This window comes from Schistocerca cancellata, chromosome 4 (assembly GCF_023864275.1).
Source record: "Schistocerca cancellata isolate TAMUIC-IGC-003103 chromosome 4, iqSchCanc2.1, whole genome shotgun sequence".
Taxonomy (NCBI): Eukaryota; Metazoa; Arthropoda; class Insecta; order Orthoptera; family Acrididae; genus Schistocerca; species Schistocerca cancellata.
This window is the reverse complement of record NC_064629.1, coordinates 122,725,284-122,741,272: the sequence shown is the minus strand read 5'-3', so window position 1 is coordinate 122,741,272 and position 15,989 is coordinate 122,725,284. Positions and strand designations below refer to the sequence as shown.

At 42.2% G+C, this 15,989-nt stretch overlaps 1 protein-coding gene across 1 annotated transcript in view; it reads right to left on the bottom strand.

Moving 5' to 3' along the window:
• Positions 1-252: 252 nt before the first annotated feature.
• LOC126184972 (pro-neuropeptide Y-like) overlaps positions 253-15,989 on the bottom strand; it is a 48,882-nt gene continuing 33,145 nt past the window's right edge. Inside the window, exons 2-3 of the mRNA XM_049927669.1 lie at positions 6,408-6,609; positions 253-515 (exon numbers count right to left, since the gene is read on the bottom strand). Of these exons, the coding sequence (XP_049783626.1) occupies positions 410-515; positions 6,408-6,601 (300 nt within the window). The 5' untranslated portion in view covers positions 6,602-6,609 and the 3' untranslated portion in view covers positions 253-409. The remainder of the gene's footprint in view (positions 516-6,407; positions 6,610-15,989) is intronic.

The following is a 15,989-nucleotide window of genomic DNA, read 5'->3' as shown; positions in this document are numbered from 1 at the left end:
ATGAAAAAAATGCTTCACATTAAATTCTGCGGAAACAATTTATTTATAAATTGCCTTGTAGTATGTTTGAGTGTATTGAAATGTAAATGAATGCTCTTATGAGGTACTGCACTTTTCGTCTCTCGTGGATACATCTACGAACTAGTGCAGGTGATGTCTGGGGAGTCAAAAGAGCAACATTGCGCTTTCCGAGTTGTGGAAAATAATAAGAGGTATAAAAACGTGAACTTAAAATGTACGTTTAATGTGCATTTTCTTGAGATATGTAAGAACAATGTGATTCGCACAGATCAATTACGAATAAATGCGTACACAAACAAAAGATTACGGTGACAATTATGGGACGAACTGGCAGGTAAAACGTGAGAAGTGAGGCGGAGACTGCGTCTACTGGTGGTGTGCGGGCTGCTCACTCGTCGTACTGGAACAGCTGCTCGTAGGCGTCCGGCGGAGGAACCGGCAGCCGGCTCGCCGCTCGGAAGGCTGCCGCCGCCGCCGACCCGCGCTTGCCGAACCTGCTGCCAGACACAACACGCTTAGTCACTTCACTCCGTCTCTCATAGTACTCTCCGTTCTGAAGGCAACATAGCCTGGAGTGTTCAGTTTGCACGTCTGCAGGTTCGAGGATTTATAAGTTACGAATGTAATGTATTGCACATAAATAAACGGTATTGTACGATTATACGATTCCCAAACAATTTCTGGAAGTACCGGGTGATCAAAAAGTCAGTGTAAATTTGAAAACTGAATAAATCACAGAATAATGTAGGTAGAGAGGTACAAATTGGCATACATGCTTGGAATGACTTGGGGTTTTATTAGAACCAAAACAATACAAAAGTTCAAAAAATGTCCGACAGATGGCTCTTCATCTGATCAGAATAGCAATAATTAGCATAAGAAAGTAAGACAAAGCAAAGATGATGTTCTTCAGAGGAAATGCTCAATGCGTCCACCATCATTCCTCAGCAATAGCTGTAGTCGAGGAATAATGTTGTGAACAGCACTGTAAAGCATGTCCGGAGTTATGGTGGGGCATTGGCGTCGGATGTTGTCTTTCAGCATCCCTAGAGATGTCGGTCGATCACGATACACTTGCGACTTCAGGTAACCCCAAAGCCAATAATCGCACGCACTGAAGTCTGGGGACCTGGAAGGCCAAGCATGACGAAAGTGGCGGCTGAGCACACGATCATCACCCATCTTTCACGCGTCTGGCAATACTTTTTTTTTTTGTTCTAATAAAACCCCATGTCATTCCAAGCGTGTGTGTCAATTTTTACCTCTCTATCTACATTATTCCGTAGTTTATTAAGTTTTCAATTTTATACTGACTTTTTGATCTCCTGGTATTTGTTGTATCCGGGAAGTGCGGAAAACAAAGACTGGGGGTGTAAATGGAAAAACAAATTTAATCTCTCAATGGAAACTCACACGTCTCAATACAGACACTGTCAGGCAGAATTGTACACTGAGTCCCTATCACAATCGTACAACACTGTTACATGGGAGTCTCCATAGATAGGTCCGTAGTAACGAGCGGTGGGTCCAAACATTTCGAAAGGCTGCAGTCCAACTTCGCAGTGCCATCCGTGGAGGGGTGTGCGCTTTTAACTAGTGCGGGCTCGCAGGAGCACACAGGCTGCCGGTGAGCTCGTGACGGCATGGCAAGGCGTGATTGGCCTGTAGTCGGTAGGCTTCTATTTTCCGTATGCACGCCGACTGGCGATGCTGCGATTATCGTGGAAACGGCTAAGGTGAGGCCGCGCCTGCACTGTTAAGTGACGGTGGTGCCGCCACCTATCGGCTGTGAGCTGAAAGCCGTGAGTTGGTATCACGCTTTCGTATGAATCAGTTGCACAACGACTGGGATTCACGATATCCAGTTTTATGGCGCTATACGATGAGCTCGTTGATTCGGAAGAAGCGTATGGGGCCTGAATATGGCAAAATGAATTGCCGAAACTGGTTGCGTTCGAAGTAAAATAAAATATCCTAAAGTATACTGCAGTTGGTAAAGTTTATTGAATTGAAAAGTACGTACTGCCCGATGTCCCCTGGCCATAATGAACCGACAGAGAGAACGACATATGTTTTCCACCTGCTGTCAAAGGGTAAGAAAGTCTGTGATAGAGAGTCTGTTGTTGCAAATGTCAATTTTAACTTTTAATGTGTTTCTGTATCGCGATCCATATGTAATAACCCTAGAAGATAGTCTACAGTACGGTTATGACATACTAATTTTATTTTATTATGAATGTTAATGTAAATTTTTTTTATAGATATTGCTTTTTGGTGTTTAATGTTCCCTTCATGTTTATGTAGTGTTTGACTCACACATTTTAACTGAATTACCACTGAACTATCGGAGATGACATTTACTCTGTGCTCGTACTCCACTCTCGATGTTTAACATGTATTACAATATTTTTCTCGAATATTGTATGAAGTTTGACGACGATAATCTGTTAAAGTCTAACGATAACCTTGTAAAGTGAAAACAAATTAACAAAATAAATTAAAACTGTAATACATACGCAGTGTTGTGCTCTTCTTTTATAATGATGTTGTTCTACTAAGAACCGACGGATGAATCGGTAAAAGTCTTTATTTGTTCTCATATACTACGCGAGAGTGGAGCGGTAGTTAAATAGTTTGAAACATTCTGCAGCGTAGACATGTAAATGTGGATGCTGATAAATGAATGGGTCCTCCACCGTAGCCGAACGAATGCCGGCATGGTAGCTCAGCGAGTTCAGTCAGGAGACTGGTCATGCTTCGAAAAAAGGTCATCGATAAAGTGGGCAGTGTAGACAGCTGCCATGTGGAGGACGCTCAACTTCCTGATGTCACCTGAGAAGCCTCATGACTGACAAGGGTACCGCGCCTGCGCATTACACCATTTCGTCCAGATTTATGGTATATCTAGGGCTTGGCCAAAAATGAAAGTGACAGAACTGGGAGCTCCAGACTGAAAAACTCTTAAAAATGGCTTTTTGGCGCGGATCGGCATGAGCCATTTATACTCACATAGTCTCCAGGCAGCGAATGGCCCGGCGGAAATCCTACAGAGTGATAATCTAAAGGCCGTGGGCTCTAGTTTTTTTATTTTTTATTTATTTTACTTTTATTTTTATTTTATTTATTTATTTATTTATTTTTGTCGTGTGACTAGGGCCTCCCGCCAGGGAGACCTTTCGCCAGGTGCAAGTCTTTCGATTTGACGCCACTTCGGCGACTTGCGCGTCGATGAGGATGAAATGATGATGATTAGGGCAACACAAAACCCAGTCCCTGAGGGGAGAAAATCTCCGACCCAGCCGTGAATGGAACCCGGGCCCTTAGGATTGACATTCTGTCGCGCTGACTACTCAGCTACCGGGGGCGGACATGAAATCCTATGAGCAGGAGGACAAATTTCTTCTGTTAACTGACTTTTGGTGAGGACAAACAAATCCACAATTATGCGATGAGATTTTTCAAGACAAAGAAAGACAACCATCGTGCAGCATTAAAGAGATTCTCTCCAACTGTACTTTCAAAGTGCAACCCTGCGACGCCTGTTTTTATCGTCAGCTAAAGAATTTAACGAAAAAGTTTCAAAACTGCCATTATCTCATCGAGAGAGAACAAGAAAACACCACATCCCTAGCAGACTGCATCAAAATACGTTCCATTGTACATCAGCAGCTATCCTCGCTCATACTAGATGAAGTGATGCGTCACGCGCAGTTTGCTGTCAAAATATGTGATGACAGGGAACCTTTCATGTCTTTGAACCATGTATATTTTTGTGTGGAAATTTTAAGACAATTGCGTAACCGTAAAACTGCAGAATTAACAACGTGTGTAAGGTGCCGAGAAAATTACTGCTTTCCCAGTTTTAGACTGAATATCATCCCAACAACTGAAAACTGTGAACTTTAAAACAACAAAAGTACCTAACTTTATAAACGAAGTCCTCGTGCACGCCTTACAATCCCTTCCCGGAAATTTATTTGGATTCTCTAATTTTCCTTTACCCCTCCTTTACGTGCCTTTCATGAAAATATTAACAAATACAATACATCGAACATTATTTCGATTCATTTGCTGTGTGAGCAACGTAAAATTTGAAAAAAAAGTTGTCGCAGATGGACTCGAACCCACGACCTTAGAACTATGGCTCTGTAGTGTTTCCGCTTTTTTTTTATTCTCATTTTCATCGTTATTGTTCGTTGTATCTGCTAGGGGTGCACGTCGCAAGACACCCGTTTCAGTTCGTCGTCTATCCATTAACTCAGTTTTTTTATTACAGAGGGCAGCTAACCCTCTGACCGGACACCCTGAGTTACCGTGCCGGCAATGATGAGGAAACACAAACACACAGTTCCCGGGCAGAGAAAATCCCAAACCCGGCCGGGAATCGAACCTAGGACCCCGTCATCCAGAGGCAGCAATGCTAGCCACGAGACCACGAGCTGCGGACCGCTGGGCCAACAGCAGCCTTGAGAACACGCGAATGCAAATGGATCACCCCGCTCCGCGTCAAATATGTTATAATTTCTAAACGCTTGGCAGCCTGAAGTTTCCATCTCTGTAGCTTCCATTTCTGGCCAAGCCCCGGATATGCCATGGACGAAATTAATTATGGCGAGAAGGCGGGGTCCCTTTGTGATTAGTAGCGGCTCCTGGTCTATTAACCCTAAAACGGCTGGGAAAATGGTGTGTTGACCACAGCATCCAAGGGACGCCATTGGCTAGTGGATGAGGCGCAGGGGACTGGTGGAGAGGCGATTGTAACTCTATAGTATTCAACAAGAGCGAGCAGTGGGACGAGTGACTATTAACTGAAGGCTCATTACTATTCAAATACACTACTAGCCATTAAACTTGCTACACCACGAAGATGAAGTACTACAGACGCGAAATTTATCCGACAGGAAGAAGATGCTGTGATATGCAAAAGATTAGCTTTTCAGAGTATTCACACTAGGTTGGCGCCGTTGGCGACACCTACAACCTGCTGACATGAGGAAAGTTTCCCACCGATTTCTCATACACAAACAGCTGTTGGTCGGCGTTGCCTGGTGAAACGTTCTTGTAATGCCTCGTGTAAGGAGGAAAAACGCGTACCATCACGTTTCCGACTTTGATACAGGTCGGATTGTAGCCTATCGCGATTGCGGTTTATCGTATTGCGACATTGCTGCTCGCGTTGGTCGAGATCCAATGACTGTTAGCAGAATATGGAATCGGTGGGTTCAGAAGGGTAATACGGAACGCCGTGCTGGATCCAAACGGCCTCGTATCACCAGCAGTCGAGATGACAGACATCTTATCCGCATGGCTGTAACGGATCGTGCAGCCACGTCTCGATCCCTGGGTCAACAGATGGGGACGTTTGCAAGACAACAACCATCTGCACGATCAGTTCGACGACGTTTTCAGCAGCATGGACTATCAGCTCGGTGCTCAGGGCTGTGGTTACCCTCGACGCTGTATCACAGACAGGAGCGCCTGCGATGGTGTACTCAACGACGAACCTGGGTGCACGAATTGCAAAACGTAATTTTTTCGGATGAATCCAGGTTCTTTTTACAGCATCATGATGGTCGCATCCGTGTTTGGCGTCATCGCGGTGAACGTACATTGGAAGCGTGTATTCGGCATCGCCATACTGGCGTATCACCCGGCGTGTTGATATGGGGTGCCATTGGTTACACGTCTCGGTCACATCTTGTTCGCAATGGCGGCACTTTGAACAGTGGACGTTACATTTCAGATGTGTTACGACCCGTGGCTCTACCCTTCATTCGATCCCTGCGAAATCCTACATTTCAGCAGGATAATGTACGACCGCATGTTGCAGGTCCTGTACGGGCATTTCTGGATACAGAAAACGTTCGACTGCTGCCCTGGCCAGCACATTCTCCAGATCTCTCACCAATTGAAAACGTCTGGTCAATAGTGGCCGAGGAACTGGTTCGTCACAGTACGTCAGTCACTACTGTTGATGAACTGTAGTATCGTGTTAAAGCTGCCTGGGCAGCTATACCTGTACACGCCATCCAAGCTCTGCTTGACTCAATGTCCACGCGTATCAAGGCCGTTATTACGGGCAAGGATGGATGTTCTGGGTACTGATTTCTCAGGATCTATGCACCCAAATTGCGTGAAAATGTAATCACATGTTAGTTCTAGTATAATATATTTGTCCAATGAATACCTGTTTATCATCTGCATTTCTTCGCGATGTAGCAATTTTAATGGCCAGTAGTGTATTATTTCGCAACTAGTGAACGGAGACTGGAAGCTGTCGCTTGGAACGACTGGTGCTATAAAGTAGTAAAGAACTAAACGTTTATTTCCACCCATTAGTTGCAGTCTTAGACTCCTGTGAGACTGAGTACTTCTGTGGCACGCACCTGGGCCTGCCGAGAGACGCGTAGAAGTCGCTCAGCTGGGTGAGGTAGTTGCGCAGCTCCTCGGGCGAGGTGAACATGGGCGGGCGCTCGGGTCGCTGCTGGCCTGCATCGGCACCCGCGGGCAGCGGCTCGCTCAGCGGGGCCGTCGCCGCCAGCACCACCAGCGCTATCACCACCACGCGCACCAACGACATCTGGGATCCTGCAACACCCACACACACTCTCTGTACTTTACCTGGCTGGCTTGGAATCGGTAAGTCTGAAGTCAGCATTTCTTTCTGTCGCTGTATGACAGGGGCGGGCAAACGTTGCACGCGGCTCATGAGCACACGGCGCTGCATGTGTGCTGCTCGCGTGCAATCGTCAAACGGGACAGTGACGACAGCCCGCAGGTTGCGGCAGTGTAGTACCAGGCTAAGATGCGGACGTTGAAGCGAAGCGACCACTACGTAGTAAACGTTGTATTTCAAGAACCGGAAAATGCAGAGTGATTCAAGGAAACGGAGAAGTGGAGATTTGCTATCTTTTAAAAAGGAATGGGAGAATCATTTTTTCTTTGTGCAAAAACGTGAAAATTCGAAATGTATAATATGTGACAGTATTCTCGCTGGTCAGCGGAAGTTTAATGTTGAACGCCATTATAATAAATTTCAATATGTTCCCGTACTTAGTGCAATATAAGAGGAATTTCTCAAGCGATTTGGGGATATATCATACTTATCCCAAGGTTTTGATTGGTTCTCGAGACAATTTGCTGTTTCTGTAGATGATATTCATCCCAGTTTGCAAATGGAATTAATAGATCTGCACCGTAGATTCTACAGCATAATTCTCGTCTTAGAGACAAGTTCCTTTTGGCAAGACGTTTAATAGATATTTATCACGACTTTCCACCGTGAAGCCGCAAAGATAATGTCAATGTTTGGCTCGACATACGTTTGTGAGAGGTTTTTTCTGTTATGAAAATTAATAAGACTCGGTTAAGAGCAAACATCAGTAATGAAAATTTACGTAACTGTTTGCGTTTGTCTTATGTAGAAATATTGTTCCAGACATTAAACGTATTGTAAACTCCACCTGTGATAATTAAATAAAACGTATCGTAAGTAATAGGTACTCTTTCAAACTACGATTTCTTTCAAGCAGCCGGCCGCGGTGGCCGTGCGGTTCTAGGCACTGCAGTCCGGAACCGCGTGACTGCTACGGTCGCAGGTTCGAATCCTGCCTCGGGTATGCATGTGTGTGATGTCCTTCGGTTGGTTAGGTTTAAGTAGTTCTAAGTTCTAGGGGACTGATAACCTCAGATGTTAAGTCCCATAGTGCTCAGAGCCATTTGAACCATTTCTTTCAAGCACTCCTACTAACCTTAATCCTTCATTCAATAAAGCAGGCCAGGAAACAAAACGCATTACAGAGGAAGAAGCGGAGAGACGGTATGGTGGGGAGTGGAGAGAAGCGGGTGGCCAGCTTGCACCTGTGTGCACGCAGAACACCTGTTAACTGCACACGTGCAAGTGCATCGCACACGTGCAGGATTCCTGCCCGCCCCTGCTGTATGACCTTTGTAGAGACAGCAAAGGACAAGGACTTGGAAGAGCAGTTCAACGGAATGGACAGTGTCTTGAAAGGAGGGTATAAGATGAACATCAACAAAAGCAAAACGAGGATAATGGAATGTAGTCGAATTAAGTCGGGTGATGCTGAGGGAATTAGATTAGGAAATGAGACAATTAAAGTGCTAAAGGAGTTTTGCTATTTGGGGAGCAAAATAACTGATGATGGTCGAAATAGAGAGGATATAAAATGTATACTGGCAATGACAAGGAAAGCGTTTCTGAAGAAGAGAAATTTGTTAACATCGAGTATAGAATTAAGTATCAGGAAGTCGTTTCTGAAAGTATTTGTACGGAGTGTAGCCATGTATGGAGGTGAAACGTGGACGATAAGTAGTTTGGACAAGAAGAGAATAGAAGCTTTCGAAATGTGGTGCTACAGAAGAATGCTGAAGATTAGATGGGTAGATCACGTAACTAATGAGGAGGTATTGAATAGAATTGGGGAGAAGAGAAGTTTGTGGCACAACTTGACAAGAAGAAGGGACCGGTTGGTAGGACATGTTCTGAGGCATCAGGGGATCACAAATTTAGCATTGGAGGGCAGCGTGGAGGGTAAAAATCGTAGAGGGAGCCCAAGAGATGAATACATTAAGCAGATTCAGAAGGATGTAGGTAGCAGTGATTACTGGGAAATGAAGAAGCTCGCACAGGATAGAGTAGCACGGAGAGCTGCATCAAACCAGTCTCAGGACTGAAGACCACAACAACAACAACACGACCTTTGTTACTCCACAACCTTTCTTAGCAGCTAACATGCACCTTTTCAAAAAGATTCATTCGATTTCACGAGACATTATCTTCTACACGAATGAAGACAGAAACCTGGGACGGATTTTAACTCGCGCGTTGAAAGTAAATGTTCACCTCGGCGCCGGTTGGTGTGGTTGCCAGGAGGGTTTGAACTCACATTCTCAAGAGGCGAAGAACTATGATCGCTACGTAGATAAACTAGACATTAATGAGCCTTTGAGACTAGTGATGATATTAATTAATTTTGAGTGTAATCTGATTCGTGATTTTTTGAGTGTGTTCAAATGTTCAAATGTGTGTGAAATCTTATGGGACTTAACTGCTAAGGTCATCAGTCCCTAAGCTTACACACTACTTAACCTAAATTATCCTAAGGACAAACACACACATCCATGCCTGAGGGAGGACTCGAACCTCCGCCGGAACCAGCCGCACAGTCCATGACTGCAGCGCCTGAGACCGCTCGGCTAATCCTGCGCGGCTTTTGTGTGTTGTAGGGGCGAACAGAAGATACCAAATAGTCGGTAATGGCGCTTTAGTGTAGTGTCATTGTCCGTAGTTTTCGTAGAAGTAATTACACTTAGTTCAGAAGTTAGTACTTTTCGCCAAGGGAGCCCTCGTGATAAAACTGAACGATCCTTGGGGCGTGAATACACCAGAGACGTGGCAGGGAAACAACCTAAACGTGACCAAAACAGCGCAAATGAGCGCCCTCCCCACAGGCCGCCGTTTCCAAGGTTATAAATAACCTCCATAGCGAGAGTTCTGCCTCACCGCGACCCGAGTTCTTCTGCCACCAAGACGCGTTTCCGTGGCTGGTACAGTCAGTCTCCAGGCCACACGGTCCTAACGTTTAGGTACACCCACTAGTTTGTGTTCTTCTGACGAATATGAGGAACTAACCCAGCGTTGGCGTAGGCATCGGTGATAAACAGCCTAAACACGAACAGTTATTCGTCGGGTGCGATGATTCGATCCGAGTGTGGTTCTTCTGTATATCATTCATGCTAACGCGCGTAGAGTTAGCTTTCGGAGTGCGTCAAGATGCATGAGAAACTTAGAATTAAACTGATTATAATGAACGTACAGTCTCAATCTATACAGTGATCATTTTAGTGGAACATCCTGCGTTAAGAACTCAGCTTAACCTAGTGGACCCCAAGATTTTTAATCTGAATGTGAAGAATATTGTCTTTTATTTTTATTACTGATGTAAAAAGTAAAATAAGGGAACTGAAGAGTAATTTATCAGTGGCCGAGGAAAAGCTCTTTGTGCTCGACATAAACGGACTGCCCCTATTGACCATGGCTTGTCAGAACACCGACAATCTTTTCGATTATAACAGTACTACTCATACTTGTGTTTCATATTCCGAGTCCTTGGCACAGAGCGTTATGTTAGTATGTGTTCCAGAACGACTTATTTAAATGCAAATTGTGTCCCATTGTGAAAAGTATAATATCACTCAGACCACTGTGAGCAAGAATGTTAAATTGTACAAGGAACTATGTGAGTTTCTGGATAAGAGATGATTCGTTTCTATGTCTTCAGTAACATCTACAGTGAATTCATAATAAGGGACAGACGAGAAGTCTGGAACAGTTGTATCACAGTAGGACGAAAATCAGTCCCATGATCAAACCACGTTTGTGCTAATGGTATAAAAACCACTAATTCTTCAGATGAAGAAATGGGTAACATATGTAGTAGCGCAGCAGCAGTCATGAGCTACTAACTTATAAGTTAATAAGTAATGTCCTTGGTCATATACGCACAATACATCACTGACATAGAGAAGTTTTCCAGACAGATTAAAATATGCAATTGTTAAACTTCTTCATAAGAAAGGTGATAAGACAGACTTAAACAGTTATCTTCCAGTTTCTTTACTGATAACTTTTCCCAAAACACTCGAAAATGTAAAATTCTCAAGAGTAGTCTCACACTTAAATGGAAACAGTTTACTTAATGTATTATAGTTTCGATTCCAGAAGGGTTGTTCGACTGAGAATGCTATTAATACATTCACTCATCCAGTAGTACTAGCATTAAACAATAAAATGTCGCCAGTTAGTATTTTTTGTGATCTTTACAAGGCGCTTAGTTGAGTAGATCATGTTACTCACTCAGAAAAATTCATCTTTTATGTAGTTGATGGCTTTACACACAGTATGTTTGAAACATACGTAAAACATAATGCAAAAGTTTGTGCTGAATAATTCAAACAATCTCGGAAGGGTATCGTTAGTGACAGGGGAGAAATCACGAAGGGCGTCCCTCAGGCACAAATTTTAGGTTCACCGTTGTTTTGTATATACGTGAATGACCTTACACTTACCATTCAACAAGTAGACTTGGTACTTTTTGCAGACGGTACTAGTGTTATAAGAAATCTCATTAGAGAGAAATCAACAGAAGAGATGGTAAATGATATTTTCCAAAAAATTATAAAGTGTCTCTCAGAATATTGACGCTTCCTAAATTCTGAGAAAGAACCACACTGTATTCAGTTCTGTACAGCAAACAGAGTCATATCAGCAACTGAAGTAGAAAATGAGCAGGAGTCAGTAAATAGGATAGAATGCTGCAAATTACTGGCTGTACATATTGATGAAAACTTGAACAGGAAGAAGCATATTATACAACGTCTTTAACAATTAAGATCAGTTACTTTTGTTCTTCCTATAATTGCTAATCTTAGAAACAAAAGAATCGAGGTCTTGACGTATTTTGCTTATTTCCACTCAATAATGTCATAATTTTATGGAGTAGCTCATCACATAGAAAGTACAAAAGCGAACAATAAGAATAACGTGTGGTTTTCACCCACTCACGTCATGTAGGTACCTCGTGCACTGCACCGACACAATACACACATTCACTAAAAACATTGTTCAGAAATAATCCATCACAGTTTGATAAGAACAATGATGTCCATGCCTACAACAGTAGAGGGAAAAATAACCTTTAATTGCCATTACTAAAGCTGTCAGTAGTTCAGAAAGGAGTTCGATATGCAGCAACAAAAATTTTAGATCATTTGCCCAATAACACAAAATATCTGATAGGTAGCAAAGCAAGTTTTAAATTTAACTTACAATCATTTCTCCCAGATAAGTCCTACTCTATTGACGAATTTATACTTAAAAACTGTTAGAAAAAAACTTGTTTTTATGTGTAGTTGCACGAGTAGGACTAAAAACGTAATGTGATCATTAACGTTAACACTAATCATGCATACATATCCCGAAAACTGAGCGTTCCTCATCACTTCGATAAAAGAATCGTTCAAATGATTTATGGAACATGAACTAACAAACTGACTAAGTAAGGGAAGTGTACGTCTAACGGGTGCCTGAGCTTGCTGGGCTTCCGCATTATTGCAGAACATTCTTAGATATAACAAATACAATTCAAGCACGACCCGGTTCTTAAGCGTTTTCGAGGAATCGAGGTTGAAATTTTTGCGAGGTTTTTGAATACGAGCTAGCCCTTGAGTTGCGGCTTTAGCACATTAATGTTTGCAAAGTGTAAGTCTAGCCTTACTGAGTTCAAGTCATGTAATTGTTTTAGTCCTCTACCAACCACCTATATTGCTACAACAGGGAAATCTTGTTTTGTGTCATGAAATCTTTCAAGATGAAAACAGACGAACAATGTATACATTCAGAACTATACAACCCAAAATGATGACCGTTGTGTCAATCTTGCAATGTATACTTTTGTCGGTAAATCAAAAATTTTGTGAAGCGACTGGAGAATGCTTCTACATTGTTGCAGGGCCTGAGAGAAATATCAAATCTTGGAGCTTATGTTACTTTTCATTATCTGGTACTACATCAGTTGACAGCTCCTATGTTCGTATGCATGCTGAAAACACAGGGTTCGCAAAAAAAAAAAAAAAAAAAAAAAAAAAAATTGTGAACCGTCATGCTTTTTAGATATCAATGACGCATGTTTTCGACTATCATTATTAAAAATGAGAATTGCGTGTCAAAAAGTGGTTTAGTGTCAGTCTGCACTATGTTTTCCTGCTTTTATGACACAAGGGGTGTTCAAAATGTTTTCGATTGGGGCGTTGCTGTAGCATATATGCACAACAGCGCGACTCCAACGCGGGTATGCAAGCATCGACTTGTAGGCATGGAAACTATTGGTCGCCCCTTATAGATACCAGCGCAAATGCTGTCTACCTACCACTGAGAGGAAGAATCGTAAGTGAACTCCCACAAACGCGTTAACTGTTTTATATGCGCATGAATTTATTGATAAATAAGTGTTCATTTAATCACACTTTCTTAATTATGGTTGGTCCAATGTTTCTTGTTAATGGGCTCTGAAAAGAACTGTTTCTGCTGGAAGTAAGTTTCAGAGGCAGAATTCTTCGTCATAATTGGAACCCAAAGTATCTTGATGTCAACCTGGACCGTACGGTACGCTTCAAACAACATCTTCCTAACTTAGCTCAGAAGTTGAGGACTCGAAACAACATCCTCCATAAGATATGCGGAACTACCCGGGGATCTTCAGCAACCATCCTGCGATCTTCAGCTCTGGGCTTGATGTACTCAAGTGCTGAGTATTGTGCACCTGTTTGGATGAACAGTCATCATACAAGGGTTGTTAACACCCAGCTGAATACGATAATGCGCATGATATCTGGCGCAATCAGATCTACTCCAGTTTATTGGCTTCCAGTGTTAACCGGTATAATGCCACCTGATCTACGCAGATGTACTGCTCTTATGAGAAAATTCCACAAGATCTCCAGGAATTCTACCCTACCCGTGCATAGTGACCTGCCACTTTTAAATCGTAGGAGACTGAAATCACGCCATCCAAATCTGTGCGATGCTGCTGACACGGTCGCTAAGGATTTCAAACCTCTTGAAGAATGGAAAGGTCAGTCTAAAGCAGTGACAGATGTGCACCTGCATAACATCTTCTCAGGTGCTAAACTTCCAAGTGGATTCGACCTACCACACAAGACCTGGACTACTCTCAACAGAATCCGTACCGGCCATGGCTGATGCAGGGATGCTCTCTTTAAGTGGAAGAAGCTGCCTAATCCAGCCTGTGACTGCGGGGCTCCATTCCAGACTGTTCACCACATTGTCAGTGAATGCAGGATTCGAGCCTTTCACGGTGCTGAAGACGACTTCCTGCAAGCAGCCCCAGCTGCAGTGCACTGGATTGCAGTTGCAAAGACAAACTTAAGTTTCTTGTGTGTCAATATGTAAATAGGTATACGTAATTTAATTTTATGGTATGTCTATTAGCTATGCGCTAAATAATAATCTTAATTAGCCATGCGCTAAATAATAATCTTAATTAAACCTCGACTCGAATGTACCACAATAATTATTGTTATTCCCACCATTACTTTTCGAAGAAATATGATTCGCTATGGTGATAGAAGTGTTTGGCGGAAGTTTATCAACAAAATGATGAGAATCGAATGCAGCACGGGCAGATTCTTAGTCTATTGCCTTAGACAGTAAAGTCCCTGCTCGGCGATTACCGTTAATGTGTGATACTCAAAAGCATCGTAAAACTTTGAACATCGATTTCTTGTAAAGTCTTGAGAAGCCCATCATACTATAACAGCGCTCGTTCCATGTAAATACGTACTCCAGCGGTGCCAAACATGAGCAGACTCGATTAACCTTTGGGAATTTGTTTCCCTCGTTAGAGGTATCTCCGTTCTCTCGACCTCTCATTGGTAATTTAAGAACACGAAGTGTACGAAATTAATGAGAGAGGCAACAGCAATAGCTGTAAGTACAATGTATATTTGTGCCAAATATCCCTATATCGAATATGCAGCCAGATAAAACAGCGCTTTTCCTACCGGTACATCCATTTGTGTGCCACAAGCGTCTTGAAATCAAAGGTAGAGGTAATTTCCATGAATACAGAGGATACCAAAGAGAATCACTAGATCTATTTTAAAAGTGCCAACTATCAAAACAGCGAATTACGGATACTTTGATTACTCACTTTAAAAAGATGCACGAGGAAAAATAATTTTGTAAATGACAACTGAACTCAAGGCGCTATGGTAGCTCCAACTGAAACTGTACGTGAAAATTAACTTCAGAGGAGCGTAGATGTTGTAATTTATATCAGGCGATAACACAAAAGCTATAACTTAGCGACAGCCGATACGGGGATTGTCGACGAAGAATAGAACATAATATCTGGAGCTACTCTAGAGTGGAATTATGATAACTCAATAATTTTCCATTTTTTTACTAATATCTTATACGAAATAATTGTGATTGTCCCAGGTGTGATGTACTGAATACGTAGTGAGGTGAAAATGTACCCATATCATGCTTTAATAGTCGCTGCAGGTAGCTCCATCCTAGCAGTCTGTCATCTATCATTGGCAACTGAAGAGCAGGAAGTGCACGGAGTCGATAAGAGAGGCAACAGCGGTATCACGACAGACGACATCGAGTATGTCACAAGTGCAGAGACGTTGTGTTTTTGATCACGTGTTTACAGGGCTTCTTATTTTTATAACTTTTAAGAAATCACAAAGAAAATAAGCATTTAAGGAGAAGACAATCACTTGCCTAATGATAGCACATTACTTCGCTATGATGTGTCTATAAAGTTAAGTGGCCATCATTTAGCGTTTAATTTTTGACTAGTCTTTCACACTGATTTGATGAGTACTTTTAGTTCCAGAGCGTTTAGCAAATTATTGTCATTGGTACATTTCTCACGAATTTATCTTTTCCGCAGATGTTGTTTTGTAATTTGTTAGAAAATATAGTACACAACAGCTCAGTGTTAAATTCAGTCTTGCCTCACTACCATTCGAAGGTCCACCAATTGTTTTATAATGGAATGTATCTTTATCTTCAGCCTATAATCAGCAATGAAATCTGAGTACCAGCCATACATTTACGCACGAATTGCCAGTTGTATTACTTCAATGAGATACTTCTACTTTCATGCTTGATCACAGTCACAAGTGTTTCATCTGAAATTAGTTTTTAAAATCTTCTTCACGTCTTATCTTCTTGTAAATTTGCAGTAATATAATAACGGCGTTTATAGAATTGCCCTTTAAAGTGTGTAGACTGTACTTTGAGGAAGAAAAAATAAAACAAAAAACCAAACACATCTGCTGAAGTAAACTGTGTAGACTATTCTTTGAGAAAGAAAAAAAGAAAAACAAAAAACAAACAGACCTAGTGAAGT